Raw genomic sequence first — 16,126 nt, forward strand, 5'->3', positions numbered from 1 at the left:
TGCCGTTGTGAGACTTTGCCAAGGAATATGTCGTTTTATATTTAGAAACGCTGTCCTACGCGAGATAGCACCACTTTATTGTGAAACATTTGAAAAACATGCTAAAATATAGGACTGGCTAAAGGACTAATATAAAAAAAAAACTTACCTATGTTCATAGATCATCATGCACTGGGTACCACATGACGGACACCGTAGACGTGTTAGACCCCGGAAGCGATGGCGCGTTGATCTCGACGGTTATCGAAAAGACTGGATAGAGCAGCTCGCACAGAACCGGGATACTTCGAAAGACATGGGGGCGGCCTTTTCCCAGCAGTGGGATCATACAGGCTAATAATAATAATAATGTTCATAGGATGTGCCAATACCTACTGTGAATTTAGATTTAATTAGGTATGTGTAAGTTTTAAAATAGGCATTTAGTGAGAAACAAAAGTGTGTCAACACCGTAGCAAATGGATATCTTTAACCTCGTGTCTCTATTCGTAATAAAGCCAGAGTTACTTGAACATGTTCATCGTCATCATCATCATCTTCTTAGCATTATCCCGTTATTCACGGGGCCGCTTACCTAACCTGAATATTTGACAGGTCCGGTTTTTTACAGAAGCGACTGCCTGTCTTACCTTCCAACCCGCGAAGGGAAATCCAGCCCAATACCTACAGGTTAGGTCACATACCTCCGAAAATGCATCTCTCGGAAATGTATGGGTTTCCTCACGATGTTTTCCTTCATCGCTGAACAGATCAGTATTATAATACATAATACCGGGTTCTTACCGCGTTAAAATCAGGGATGGAACATTTCCCTTTAATCAGGGGGTTATTATGCGTTTAAATTATGATAATGACAGCGAAAACCTCAATGTTATTATTGTCAGCCTTTCACAATCTGCCACCTTTTTATTGAGCCATTACTTCTATAAACAGTCCATCCAGTTTGGCGTTCAAAAACCTTAACGCCCTAAAGTTCAGTTCGTTCATTAAATTAGGCATCACATGTAACCTGCCCTGTGTTTGCGTTTATGCTGGAATGGGAGCGAATAAAAAACAGAAACAGCGTTCAGTTGCTTTTCTACTGGACATGCGTACTTTTTTTATTTTTTTTTATTTTTTTGACGTGACTTATTGTAGATTTGCCGCAGATGGCATTAACTACTTGGCCGGACAAATGGGGAGCGCTGAAGGCTCTCACCCGGTACAACGTTTAAGACAACAGGCCTGAGGGTGCCCAGTTGGGCGCGAACCTCGGCTCAGGGCGTCGTCTGAGAGGAAAAATATTTGAAAGAATTAATCGACCCCAGTGGGTCGATAGCGATAAGCGCTGAATGAGGGAAATCGTCGACCACGCCGGCGGGGTCGGTATCGGGGTGCTGAAGTGTTTGGTGTCGCGAGCTGATTGGCTGCCTCTATGGCTAGAGTAATCGGGTCGTCGGGATCGTATATTACGTCCTTCGGACGCCGATACTTTTCAGTACCGTCCCTAAGCGGAATGTACTCGGAAGCCGCAACTACCAGGGGATTTGGGGACATGCGTACAAATAGGATAGTGTCCTATATGATAGACTATAATTATTTTCTTACTATTTTCTTCTTATCGTGTGGGTGTGAGGTGGAATTGTGGAATACCAGCCTCATCAACTCTGGTGTCAGGGTACTATTGAGCCGCCAAAGGCCCCTGACATAACTACAAAGTTACGAAGACCCTATAAGACTTTGATATGGTGGTAACAAGTGATCACCCCATCGACCATATAATTTATTCCATTGATGTATAATGACAGCCTCCTTGGTCTAGAAGTTATAATATCAGTAATTAAATAACCCTGATGTATATAACATGCCAGTTTCAAATATATGAATAAAGTGTAAGTACCTATATAGTATTTCATCAGATACTTATTTAAGTAAGTATACTATAATAATAGAGTAGGTGTAGAAATAAAAACCCAACTCTTTTTGAACTTTTATTGCTTTTTTTGTTTCTTTAACATAAATAGCATTTATTTTTAAAATTATTACAAGTTACAGTTACAAACGTACAATAGATATTGCACCATTAATAAATAATAATATAAAATATTTCTTTTATTTTAAACTACTGCACCTAAATTACGGTACATAACGACATTGTATTCATAGCGCCCGGTGACCTTAGATTAAAATATTGAAAAAAAAAGCTTGATGAGTTTTTGGTTCCTTTATTTGGTTTTAGTAAACTCGTAAAAATGGCTGGGACGCGCGGTCGGTGGGCGGCATTGTGTGGAGACACGGCATTAGGGCGAGCCGCGGACTGAGCGCGCGTCCCGACCACCGGCCGTTACTCCCCGCACCCCGCGCCCGCGCCCACGCACGTGTGAGCAAGCGCGGCCGCGCTGCACAGGGAGTAGCGGCAGTTAACGAACGACTAGGCTTATACCCGACCGGAATTGAGCCCCGATGGTGAGAGAAATGCTTGGCGGGGCGACGGGGGGAGTGCTCACTCCGTGCTGAGCGCGCGGGACTCCTGTACTAGATAGACCTGGGAGCCGGGCACAGTGGAGGTGGTGACGAAGGTACGGTGCTTGGCGCGGATGAGCGACAGGTTGCTCTCGGCGACATCGGCGCGGTCTTCCGCCGCTTCCAGCTCGCGCTGGAATCGTCGTACTCGCGTCACGCTCTGCTGGGACATACCCTCCTGCAAAGATTTAAATATATTAGATTTATATATATTAGTAATGTGATCAAGGTAAATTCAAGAGATTGACACAATTGCTATATCATTTAAGCTTTATTGCCATTACGTACCTGTTCCGCCAGTTGCCTCTTGTAGATGTTGACCTTCTGGGAGGTCTTCTCGAGGGAGTCCTGGAGCAGAGTGATGTTCTTCTGGTCCTCCTCGCATTGGATTATGACCTCCTTGAGCTGACGCTCTTTCTTGCGCAGGATCTTGATGGTCTCCGCGTGCCTCCTCTTCTCCTCGTCCATCTCAAGCTCCATGTCCTTGATGCGAGCCTCCAATTTGCTGATGATGCGCTTGCCACCAACAATGGCATTGGCTTCAACTTCCTCCAGACGTACAGAGATGTTCTGGAAAAGGCGCAAGTAGTATGAAGTCGTAATTTGAAGCAATTATAAGTTATAACTTGTTCGATTCAAAATTGTTTATGTTGATGTTTCTTCTGTGTGCAATATTTTTTTGTATAATATTGTATACTAAAGGATGTGTGTACTTTTAAGGTACTTATTGTTTTTAATTATTCTTACCTTGACTTCAATCTCGAGGGACTTCTTAACGGCTTCGATCTTGACGATCCTCTCCTGTTCTTCATGCAAGTGCTCGACGGTGTGTTTCAATTCAGTCTGCAATGATTTTTTAATAGTTATTGTTATAGGTAAATTATTGTGGGTAATTTCTGAATCCCTATCTCGGAAATTAAAAAGAAGAATATAAATTCTACTATCGTAATAAAAAAAAACAAATTACGTTGTTTTAACGTTAACTATATCAAAATAAGTTGTTTAAGTGTTGTAATAAACATTAATGTGATACGAAGTTGTTCTTTATCTATTCAAAGATATTTTTTAAATAGTAGGTTGTGATTAATAACGGTTAACCGAGGAGAATGTCCTTACCTGCACACGCTGGTATCTCTCGTCTGACACACGCAGCTCCTTAGTGATCTCATCGTAGTCAGCGGCTACGGCAGCCAACTCCTGCTCGATCTTGGCCTTGCTGCTGGACAGGTTCACGTTGATAACGGTCAGCTCGTTGATGCGCGTCTGCGATTCTTCGTACATTTGCTCCACCGAGCGCTTGGCGCGAAGGGCCTGTTGAACATACGAGTATGTTAGTTTTATCGGTTCCCTAAGACAAATAAAAGACTTACCTATATTCGCCATGAACTTGCAGTCAGAAATCGAAAAGACCGACTGATTTCTTTTTCAATTTATGGAAATGGTAAAGTTATTTAAAACCGCTGTGGTTTTCAGTGGCGGATTTGCAGAGTTTGGACAAGAACGGACTATCAAGTCGAAAACTCTCAGTCTAGTTTATAAAGACTAGTCAAGAGACTATATTTTACTGACCTGCTCGTAATTGCCACGGATCTCCTCGACCTCGCCGGTGAGCGACTGTATCCTACGCTGAGCAACACCATACTGGTCCAGTGTAACCTGGAGTTGCCTCTGGACTTCATCGTAGTGGGTCTGGATCTCAGTGAGCTGCAACCAAGAATATTTTTTAGTATAAATTCAAGACTCTCAAAAAGGCTTTATAGATCATACCCAATATCGGTAACTAATAATTATAATTATATTTTTTCGTGATGACTGAATTCTAAAATCAAACAGATACATTACCTGCAGAGACTGCTTCTTGATGGTCTTCTGCAGGTCAATGTTGGTCTTGTTGGCGACATCCAGAGAGAGCTCCAGCTCCGTGATCTGGATCTGCAGCTTCTTCTTGATACGGGTTACCTCCGTCTTCAACTTGGTCTCCGCCTCAACCACGCGAGCGTTCAGCTGCTCGATCTCGATGCTGGTCTGCTTGCTGTTCAAAACAATGAAAAAAAAATAGTTGTTGTTTATTTATTCAAAAATCTTTTACAGATTTTTTTTACCAAAGTAAGGGATTAGTTTATTTTTAATTAAAATATGTCAAAAAAAACGGTTCGAGTATTTAACAACATTTAAACGATTATTTATGCGGTGTGGATTTATACCTTGTATCAATTAGAAGCCTGGTGTTTAAACGATCAAACTGTTTTAAAGTTTCCTTCAAGTCACTCAACGTTTGCATGTAAGTTTCCTGTATAGCCGGGTATTCAGTTTCAACCGTCACAATACATCTCCTGGGCGAAACTTCGCGGATGCTCCTTACAGCTTCCGATAAACTTTCAGAGAATTTACTTTCTGACATTTTTGATATGTTGGATATTCTACTTTCAGACATCATCGAAGATATTAAATTTTCTGTGGATCTAGCCAAACTACGATCAATAAGAGCTTTACGAGCGTGTAAGTCCATCTTTCTCATCTGTCCTTCAGCACAATTTTTTCTGGTTTCCTGAAGAAGTGTCTGTGCGATTGCTTTAGCAGATTTACCTCTATACATCATTGCCTTTCCGCGCAATTCTGCTCCCACATTTGCTTCCCTCTCGTATTGCTGAAGTTCTTTTTCAATTTCATCCATTCTTTTTTTCTGTCTTTCGGCTTTAATTGCTTCTCGTTCCACTTTTTTCTTCTTAGCTTTCACAGTTACACTTTCTACACCGACGTGTTTTGTCACATTTGCTGCAGCTGCTGTAGCAACTACTGTGATCGGAGCACGTTTACTTATATTATACTTATTTAAATCCTTTTTCGCTTGCTCGGATACTTCGCGCGCGATCCGCGTTAAATCTTCGTTAGAGTATGCACGCACTGGTTTATCAAAACGATACTTTTCTAGCCCCCTTTCGTTATTCCACGGAAGATGGGGAGGTTTGCTCGAGACGCCGCGCTCTTTCGCACTGATATAGTCTATCATTGGCTGATAAAAGTTGATGCCGTAGCCATAATTATCTTCGTACACAGCGGTGGGTGGCCTGTTCCACTTACAGTAGTTAGGCACTTTAACAGGTGCCATGCTGTTGAAAGATTTACGTTCGCTGATCGATCGTTTCGTTTGAATTATCACTCAGCCCGCCCGACGAGCGTAGCCAGGGGCCGAGGTTGCGTAATTGGGACGCTAAGAAACACAGCAGCGTCTTTTGTAGATTTTCATTAGTACTAGATGTGCCAAAGTTTTATGTGATCACTGGTAATATTCACCAATCGCATGACTAGTTAAATATAAATGGAATTCGTGCCAATTATTTGAGTCATATCTTATTCGATGATACGTTGGACCGGTTTAATTTCATCCCGGAAATACGTGGAAACAAAACGCATTTCCTCATCCACAATGCGGTCATGACGACTTCTTGTGTTGCCTTTAGCGTATTTGCATACCAATATCGATTTCTCTGATTTATTAGTACCCTTGATGATTTACTGGTCCAATACTGTCAAATGTCAATCTAGTATTGGCGGGGGTCCAGTGATGGAAGTATGTCATGGTTGTGATTTGATGAGGCCTGTCGGTTGCGTGTTTGGATGACATTCGTCAGTCATTAAGGGCGAAAAGAGAGGGGAGTCGGTGCTGAAAGATACTTTGGTCTTGTAGTTCCGATTTGGCGATCACCAGCGCATGTGCACTCTGTAATTATTGTATTCAGTTGGTCGTGATACTTTAGTGTGCAGGCATGTGTTTTGTGGGCTAGGTAAGTGATTTTCTGAAACACTGTTTTCTTAACACGTTGAACGTTGTTGTGATTATAACATTATCTACTGATTGAAAACAATATCACTTCTTAATCGAAAACTAAGAGAGTGAAAGTATCCACACTATTTCCCCGATCAAGTAGTTCCTTAAGTGCTGATTATAGAGAGTGAACTCACCGGATGGCTTCGATCTCTTCCTCCTTCTCTTGGAGGCGGCGCTCGGCCTCGTGACGGAACTGGCCCAGTTCGGTGGCCAGTCTCATCGCGCGCTGCTCCTCAGCTTTGCGGCCCTGTAATACAACGTGTAACCCTTCATTACTCATACTTACTTATATCTTTCTTTTTTAACGTGACTTTTCAACGTGAAATGGGGAAATCTTGATACTAGTTTTACTTTTAAATTGGTTTAATTGTGATGAATTACGTCCAATTCACTGTCCTAATTATCAATAGGTATATTCAGTACCTAAAAATGCTGCTAGACCTTATAAAAAAGTATACTAGTATCATCTTGTTATGCTAATCTGTGTTGTCTAATTTCTGTTTTCTAATGAACAATGGCTGTCTTGCAATGCGATCCAATAATTCGTTTTCAATTGCTCTAGCGAATCTTTTACCGTATGGTATTGTCTATGATTTCAGAAGCAAGAACGCTGACGTCCTCATTGCTATAAATATTGTTTTCTATTTGCAGAGGCAGGTACATTGGCAGTCTAGTTCGTTTTATTTAGTGTCTGAATCTCTGCCAAAGTGTTGCTAACGACAGCCTATTAATTACACCGAGGACTATAATACTGTCAAATGCAATAATTAATTGTATGTTGATTTAGGATAATAAGTAAAGAGCTCAAGACGTTCCCATTAGACTATAGTTTTGTGTAGATGCAAAATTAGCATCCTTATTCCTATTGATTTAGGCTAGAACCATGTATCAGTCCTTTGAAATAATGTTTACGCCTTCTTCGAGAATAATCTTGTGTATGAAGAAAAAATATAGGAAATAAAGACATCACGTAATAATTAGACTGTTCAATATGTACCTAGAAAGTTGTAAGTAGTAGGTAAGTACTTAAAATTGAATTTAAATATCTAGTTCATTCTGAAATTCATACCGTCATACTTTTACATTTCTATTCACCTAGAATCTTACTACTGCACTGATCTTAGGTCGATATTAATATCAAATATCAGCACCGGCTGCGAGTTGTTTCTTTCTTGTGGCTCTACCCATTCCAATAAAGGGTGCTTAAACATCGATATTTGAGAAAACCCCGTTGCAAAATTTAAATTACTTTCTAAGTTAAGTATCCATGGAAAGGTGGGAAAAACTATCCGCGGGATGTACTGGTGCATCTAATAAGCTTTTGTAAAATGCCATGGCCATCTAAGTCCGGACTCGAGGGCCTTTGGTGTTTGTTTTTGTTGTTTTTTTACGGTATCATAACTTACGGCCTCAGCCTCCTTGTAGGCGGCGGTGAGTTCCTCTCGCTCGTTCTCAAGACGGCGCAGCTCGATCTCGAGCTCGTGAAGACGGCGGGTCAACTCGGTGAGGTTGGCGCGGGCGTCGTGCAGTTCATCTGCAAATAAACGCACGTTCAATCTTCATATTACATACCTTGTGAACATTATTTCATTAACACTTGTTACATCCTGGTCACTTCATAGAAAACATCTCGTTTTACGCTGACACTACACATTGAAGTTATACGTCTGACGCCCATACGATTGAAGACTAAAGTAAGACCGAGGGGGTGGGTAAACCTAGCTCAGGCGCTGGTAGGGAGCGGAGAGTTGCCGTTCAATACGTAGTATTAATTTTTATTTTATGCTCTTGTTTCCAGTAATGGTATATGTAAATCCATCATCAGCTTCCTCCATAATAACTTCCTCTCAACTTTAGTGACATCAAAGTAAGATACGTACATTATTATGCTATTTTGTTTAATAATTACTGGACGTTTCGATACTCTAGTCTACATCTAATGTATGAATTCACCATCACGAAGGTCTCATTACTCATGATGATTTATTTCATTCATTTTAATATAAGTACAACTGTTGCACAGAATTATATAGTCTTTCAGCATTAGAGCTTGGGTAGTATAGATAACAATGTCACCATTACTAACTAATTAATCTAATGTCAGTTGGATTGATTGACGCCTCATCAAGGTCAAGGCCAAATTGTGCAAATAATATTAATCATCCGTATTAATAAATTATTTCCTGTTTTATTTATTTGCAGTCCTATTATACTTGTTCCAATATTACGTATATATATTCTGATATAATACGTCGGCGTTCGGCCTCTGGGCCGAAAACTTTTTTATATACTTACCTATGTTCTTTAACCATTCTCATTTCGTTTTTTTTTTCGTGAATAGATTTTATGTTCAGCCTACATTGTGCCACATATTAAATAAATTATCTAATCTTAAAAACTCATCGTTACCTAGTAAGTTAATTCAGGCCATGTATCTTTGAAGCGGGGAACATTTTGGACTTATGAGGCATGACACTTACCACCCAGTTTCTTGTTTTCGCGACCAAGGGCGTCCTTCTGTTCGCGGGTCTTGTCGAGCTCGTGCGTGATGCGCTGCACTTCAGTCTGCTTGTTGCGCAGGTCACGTTGCGTCTGCTCATACAACTGCACCGTCTCCTCGAGGCGCGACTTGATCTCAATGTTGACACGCTCCAGCTGCTCGGTCCTCTTCTGCAGCTCCCGAGCAGTACCGTTGGCCTTCTCGAGGTCGATGATGAGAACCTCCACCTGAAATATTAAAGGTATTGTTGATTGTTACTCTGCTATAGTAGGTAAAGTTAAAATTTTGTTGTAATTGGTCAAATGGTGAAATTGTGGTGTATATAGGATACCTATATGTATAAAATTGATACTTAAGTTATTAATTCTTTATAACTATTATTATTATATTATGTACATACCTCGCTTTGCAGGCGGGACTTCTGCTTCTCAACGTTGCTGATCTTCTGGATGAGGGTCTCGATCTGCTCTTCCTGCTCCTGGATGCGGGCAGAGTACTTGCGGCGGAGCTCCTCGATCTCTTCTGCGCGCGCGGCGGCCTCAGCCTCGAATTTGGCCTTCCAGTGTAGCAGCTCGCCGTTGGACTTGACAAGCTGCCGTTCCAGGTCCAAGCGGGCTTCGGATTCCTCCTCAAGCTGGACGCGGACGGACTCGAGATCGATTTCAACCTGGAAGGGAATTTTGGAGATATTATTTATGCACGGCGTATAAACAAAGAAAAATCGAAGTCGTTAAATTGCTTGATTTTAAATAACGTTAAGTAATTACTTGATTATTGGTAAATTTTAGAAAAAAAAGAGTTAATATAATAACCTGGTGGAGGTTGGCCTCGAGAATCGAGCGCCTCCTGTCCTCATCCTCGAGCCTGCGGCGCGCATCTTCGAGCTGGCTGGCGAGCTGGCTCTTAAGGTAAGACACGTTCTCAATGTTCACCTAGAAGAAAAACATAAATATAAGATAAACATAAATATAGGTTCTTATTAAAAACATTAAATGAATGTATTTGAATGGTTCAGGTTTCTCGTAACATTTTACAAACCTTAAGGTCTTGAACTTCCTTGATGAGCTCAACGTTCTCTTGAGACAGGCGCTGCTTGTGGGAGGTAATGTCCACAATGGTGCGGTTCAGCTCCTCGATCTTGATGTGCAGCTCAGAGATGGTGATATCGAGCCTCTCGACGGTCTTCTGGATGGTGATCTTCTCCTTGGTCACGTTCTCCACTTGGGCCAAAAGCTCGTACACTTCCGCTTGGAACTTGGACTTCTCCTTCTCAGCCCTGGAGACAAGGAAATAAATCTTGCCATCACCAAACAACAAAAAACCAAATTAAAGTATATTTGATGACATCATAGGTGACAGTGATTCGATGAATTTTAAATCGCACAGCGTTCGCAATAGGAGATGGTTTCGCACAGCTCTTAAGTCTAAATAACTAACAAACCATTCAATTAGTAATGATACATGGGTATATGTTAGGTGTAAGGTGGTGTATCCTCACCTGGCTTTGCCTTTGGTAAGCTGGTCGATTTGCTCCTGGAAGTCGACGACAATCTCCTGATGCTTCTTCTTAAGCAGGTGGGCGGTCTCCTCGGACTCCAGGTGGACATCTTCCAAGAGTTTGCGGAGCTTGGTCAGTTCGGTGTCACGTTTCCTGTTGATCTCGAACTGAAAAACGTACGAGATCGTTTAATAAGACCCCAAAACTTTTAATAAGATTTTGGGGTGCATTTTCTATTACTTGTACTTGTTTCTTGTTTTTTGTAGTTATTTTATAATGATTCATCATCTATTTAATTGTCCAAGGTCTATACTTTCAATCTATTAAAATGAGCTTGTGAACACTAGAAATAGATGATTGTATATGAAGGAGCACCAAATTTATATTCCTGAAAGAAACATGGTAATGACATCGCTTAGCAGTAACATAATTCGCATTGCAATATGAAATGTTTTTCGCAAAGCTGGATATCAATTCGTGTTCGGGTCCGAAAATTTTGTGAACTTAAAAATCGACCGTTTTTTATTTCTCCTGTATTTTTCACATGTCTCTTCTATTTTCTTTATTTTTGTCATACTTTGGTGGTTACCAGGTTACTTTTTCTCTTTACTATTCATATTCTGGTTTTCTTTACTTTTATTCAAAGTTTTGTTTCATTCATGATTAGCTTCTATTAATTCTTCATTTTTCAATTCCATATCATAACCTTCTTGTTTATTGTGTGTGGTGGGTAATACGGTGCTTGCTATGATTAGTTCACTTCTAAGTACTACATACATTTAAAGATTTGTTTTAATATTTTATTATATTATTACTGATAATTACCTGGCTTTCGGCTCCGCCTTCAGCTTCCTCCAGCCTTTCAGATAGTTGAATAACTTGCACGCTTAAATCTGCCTTCTCCCTCTCGATCTGAAATAAACATCTTACTTAGATTTCAAATTTGAATTATTTATATTTTATAAGCTATTGTCGATATTATCAGCAATTTTAAATTCAAGGATTAACAGTGGTTTAGCTATTATTGGTAGTAGTTTTAATAAACTAGGTACGCTGAGAAATAAGTATGTCTGAGAAACAAAGCTAAAATGGCCAAGATTATAAAGAATGTATTATTGTTTGGGACTTAATAACTTAAGTACATCTATTTAATATTAATAACTTTGCAGACTTTTAAAGAAGAAAAAATAAATAGTATTTACTAACATTCAATTAGTTATGGATTTATTAACACTAAAAATCATCAGGATAGAAACATGTCTAAATATTATGCAATGCCGGCGGTGTTGTTCTTAGACGCGTCCTTCACATATTTCAACATTGTCCTCATCTAAAATAAGAAACGGTTCATGTCTCACGGCACTGTGACTAACTCAAATATGTTTGCTACTTATACTCCGGTCTATTATTATATTTCTATATTGTGGCATTCTCATCGGGAACGAGCATCATTTGGCCCAGTTTCAAAAGTGAGACCGGAGAGCGCGAAGTTGAGATTTCAGAGAATGCTTTCGCTACATGGCTAATTTTATCATGGGTTGCGGTATGCTGCGTGCGGAGTGCGACTCGCTGCGATTCAGTGCTCGGGCGAGGTAGCGCATGCGCCGTCGCCTTCCGCGCCGCCCGCCCGTGCGCGCAGGGCGGCTGAGCTTCACGCGCATGCTATATGCCGTACGATGCAATCACCAAAATAGAACACGCATAATCCTATCGAATGATGAGCTCGCAAACTTCACACATCGGCCAAATATGATATCGATGATATTGAACTTATAATTTGACAACAACTATTCTGATGTTCGATAGATTTTTTCTTCTCTTAGATGGGTATTATGCATAAATACACACTATCACTATTTCCCGAAAATTGCTGTTAGTTGTAAGATAAAACATGATTTTTTACTCTTTTATGTTAATTATATTAAAAATGTTAATTAACGAAGCACTGATCCAATATTCGTTATATGATTATAGTTAAATTTATATAAGTAGTATAATATTATGTAAGAAAGTTAAAAACCGTTTAGTAAGTAGACATTTAGTATTTTCACACGTTCTGCACAAATTGGTAGCAGGGGCGCAAACGTTTTTCCACTAGAAGGGTTGCAAAGAAAAGCGAGCCCCTAGGGCGGTATTAATAGAGGTGTGCGCTCGCCCCGCCCACACCTGCGCGCGCGCGCCAGCTATGGCAGCGCGCGCGCTCGTATCACGTTTCGCGCTTCCTTACCCTCTGACGCAGCTCCCTTTCGGATTCCAGATCATCTTGGAGGAGACGGATTTTGTCCTGAAAAATACAATATACGCTATCATATGTCCATAAACACTTCACAAGCACTGCACTGGTCCGGCCGGTACCTCCAGCCTGGAGAGAGCACTCAGGTCGGCGCTGTACTCGATGTTGACGTCGGTGGTGCCGCCACCGCTGCTGCGGTAGGTGTACTTGGAGGTTTTCGCCACGGCGGACATTGTCGCTGTTCGTCTCTCGATCGGCAGTCGGCGCTACGTTACCGGTCGGGCACCGTTCGACTAGTGAGAGCGGGAGCGGGCAGCGCGTGCGCTGGTCTGCGGCGCCCCCGCGCCCGCGCCCCGCCGCACCCCCTCCGCACCGCTCCAGGCTCCCGGCGGGCTGGAGCTCGCGGATCGTGTTACCACCCCCGCGCACCCCCCTCTCAGCCTTTTATAGACACGCCCGCCTTACCACCGTCAGCGGTGTCTTTTATTTTGCCCAAAATTTAGCGAATCTCTTTCATCTTATCGGCTGCAGCCGCTGCAGCAGGCGGGTGTCTTCGGCGGCGCAGCACCAGGGTTCACACCACCTGCTACCGTCTGTCTTTTTCCTTGGCAGAAAAACGGTAATAATCTTTATTTTAATCGTTTTGCAGGAGTGCCAGGAAAACTCGAGCATTTCAAACTTATCTTTCATAATTATCACTTTGTGACTGGAGATAAGCGATGATTAATTTTATAATAAGTTTGTTGAATGTAGTTGTGGTGGTAGCAGGTGGTGGTGTAAACATGTGCGGGCGTGGGCGACGCAGGCGCAGGTCCCGCCACTTCCTGGTACATGCCGGACGGTCCCTGGCACTACGCGCCCGCATGCCACTGCTGATCTTAACAATGAACTTCTTCTCTTTAAATTTACCTCAGCGCGATTAATGTTTACAAACATTAATTACATTACATTTCCTCTGGTTAGAGTAAATTATAGCTGGTTACTGTACTTACCTCAGTCTTCTGTGTATTATACAAATACAATAGGGCAATGCACATTATAATAGATGAGTGTTAAATTAATCACACTAGCATAGGTAAATGATAACATACTTAGATTAAGTATATTTGTAGCTTATAATATAAAGTTAACAAGTCTCTTGAAAAAACAAAAGAACATATATTTTCAAGATATTCTAAAACATATTACATATCAGAAAGATATAGTTAGAAAATGATGTCTTAGCATTCTTCATTGAGACGTCAGTACTCTTCTTTTTAGATGTATATTTACAGCTTCTGAAATGTCAACAATCATTTAACATCTCCATTTAATTGAGTGTTATTGAGTCCCTAGACAAGCATTTTGACTCTCAGGAATGATTCCGGAAATTAATTTGAATTAATTTTCGTGCAATCAGGTAGGTACTTAATTATCCCTCAATATCATTTAACCACATAAACACAGTCTCACAAAGTGATTTTGAAAACGGGAATCGAATTTGGTACTCCACATCATGAGCCGAACACTAACTACTGGACAATGGAAGTAACGTGTGGAACAAATTCCATCAAATGGGTCGTACAAAGAGCAAACTATCAACGGCGTCCCACTACTGACTAGACTCTCCTACTATTCAACTGAATAGATTATCATAAGAGTAGAGCTTGCAAACTGTCGCTTGTCGCACATTTAAATTGCTTCAAATTTCGTGTGGTCAAATTTTAGTTTAAAAACGTTAACTTTGAGGATCATTCACACCATGATTCTAGTTGATATCAAGTGGGATTTTCCGTCGCAAAAGTATGGAACTGAAAACAATTTAAAAAAAAACACAGGAAATTCCACTTGATATCGACTCAGAATCATAGTCGTTATTTATTACGGTGACACTGACACCCATACGTACTTGTATGGCCACCTGTACGTACTAGTACGGGGTGTAAGTGACATCGTAACGAATACTGAGGGGGGAGAGTCACCATTCTGAGTTAATATCAAGTGGAATATTCCCTCGCAAAAGTATAGAATTGAAAATAATTTAATAAAAAAAAACAAACATTGATTTGGAGACGGAAAATTCCACTTGATATTAACTCAGAATCATGGTTTGAATCATCCTCCTCAGTATTCGTTACGATGTTACTAACACCCTGTATTAACACGACAGAACTTAAATAGCCTGCATATGTCCGTCTGCTAGGCATACTCTGCCACGCTGCTCCACTGCTGGTGTTCGGGCTAGTGACCCGGGACCAACGGCTTATTGTGCCCTCTGATGCACGGAATCATCTAAATAATCATATTTTTCTCTCAAGGATCATATTAAACTTACAATAAAAATATAAGTACTTAGACATAATTTACACTTTCCAGGGATGGGCATAGCTGCACGCCATCAGGAGACAACTGCACTCCACGACATATTATCAGCGCTCATATCATCATAATGTGTCCACGTAATTTAATGATGCAGGCATTTAGGTATGTTATATGAAGCTGAAAGTGGGTCGTAAATTTTCATAGGTGTTTATTTAGAGCTTGCTTATCTAGCGTGACGTACAAATCGCATCAGCTTCCAGCGCATCTCCTTGCGACATATCACCTGCATTTTGTCAGCGGATTAATGTACGAAGGAAATGTCAAGATATTTTCTATCGAGAGGAGTGTTATTATTCATCACTCTATTTCAGTTCATGCACGCACAGTTGCCAACAAAAACCTTAAACATTTTACGAATTCTCATATTGTATATGGTAAATGAGTAAGGAACTTTGAATCATTTCCTTGAAAAAATCAGGTTCTATTTTCAGTTAAGGAATGCGGCCGAACGGGTAATCAACAAAATATAACAACGACTTTGAAAGCTCAGAGATATTGACTTGTGTGTGTACATTTGGTGCGTTGCATGAAACAAAAATACTAATGAAAGTTTACAAACATTTCATTTTCGGAAGCGAACTCAAATATACATATATGTAAATTAATATTGCTCGCAATTACTCATAGTAAGAATGTTCACAATTAAAAATGCTTTGAGTATACTGCCAAAACTGTTTTGTATTAGCATTGTCTTACACAATACATTAATATTATTAATAAATGAAAAAAATTGGGAATCCGCGGAACATACAATAAAGAAGAACCTTCAGATTATAAAATGAGAAGCTCTTATTGAACTGAAAACGATTTTGTTCAATGATACGACTAGTACTCAAATGGAATAAGATTCAGTCGAATAGCTGGAATTTATTATTGAAATTTCGAAAGGTACTTAAATATTTAACATTTGCCTTAAAATCCATCAACGACTAATCATTGTACGTTGCTGCAAGAATTTTACTGATACGACGTTAAATATACATATGTGTTTCATTTACTTACTTAGTTTTTTTTTTTTGACATGACTTATAGTAGATTTGCCGCAGATGGCATTAACTACTTGGTCGGACAAATGGGGAGCGCTGAAGGCTCTCACCCGGTACAACGTTTAAGACAACAGGCCTGAGGGTGCCCAGTTGGGCGCGAACCTCGGCTCAGGGCGTCGTCTGAGAGGAAAAATATTTGAAAGAATTAATCGACCCA

At 40.5% G+C, this 16,126-nt stretch overlaps 2 protein-coding genes across 2 annotated transcripts; both read right to left on the reverse strand.

Annotated features, from left to right (window-relative positions):
• Window positions 1-1,957: 1,957 nt before the first annotated feature.
• On the reverse strand, window positions 1,958-12,876 carry LOC126379827 (paramyosin, long form-like). The gene is made up of 16 exons (XM_050028765.1): window positions 12,685-12,876; window positions 12,557-12,613; window positions 11,155-11,241; window positions 10,330-10,496; window positions 9,870-10,107; window positions 9,644-9,763; window positions 9,232-9,498; window positions 8,812-9,058; window positions 7,738-7,865; window positions 6,466-6,578; window positions 4,345-4,534; window positions 4,072-4,206; window positions 3,619-3,813; window positions 3,250-3,345; window positions 2,791-3,072; window positions 1,958-2,680 (listed from the first exon to the last, which is right to left on the reverse strand). Exons 1-16 carry the CDS (start codon window positions 12,793-12,795, stop codon window positions 2,483-2,485), a joined length of 2,631 nt encoding a protein of 876 aa, XP_049884722.1. The 5' UTR covers window positions 12,796-12,876; the 3' UTR covers window positions 1,958-2,482.
• Window positions 4,601-6,454, reverse strand: LOC126379838 (paramyosin, short form-like). Its single transcript, XM_050028781.1, has one exon. It carries the CDS (start codon window positions 5,609-5,611, stop codon window positions 4,682-4,684), a length of 930 nt encoding a protein of 309 aa, XP_049884738.1. The 5' UTR covers window positions 5,612-6,454; the 3' UTR covers window positions 4,601-4,681.
• Window positions 12,877-16,126: the final 3,250 nt, after the last annotated feature.

The sequence above is a fragment of the Pectinophora gossypiella genome, chromosome Z (assembly GCF_024362695.1).
Source record: "Pectinophora gossypiella chromosome Z, ilPecGoss1.1, whole genome shotgun sequence".
Classification (NCBI taxonomy): domain Eukaryota; kingdom Metazoa; phylum Arthropoda; class Insecta; order Lepidoptera; family Gelechiidae; genus Pectinophora; species Pectinophora gossypiella.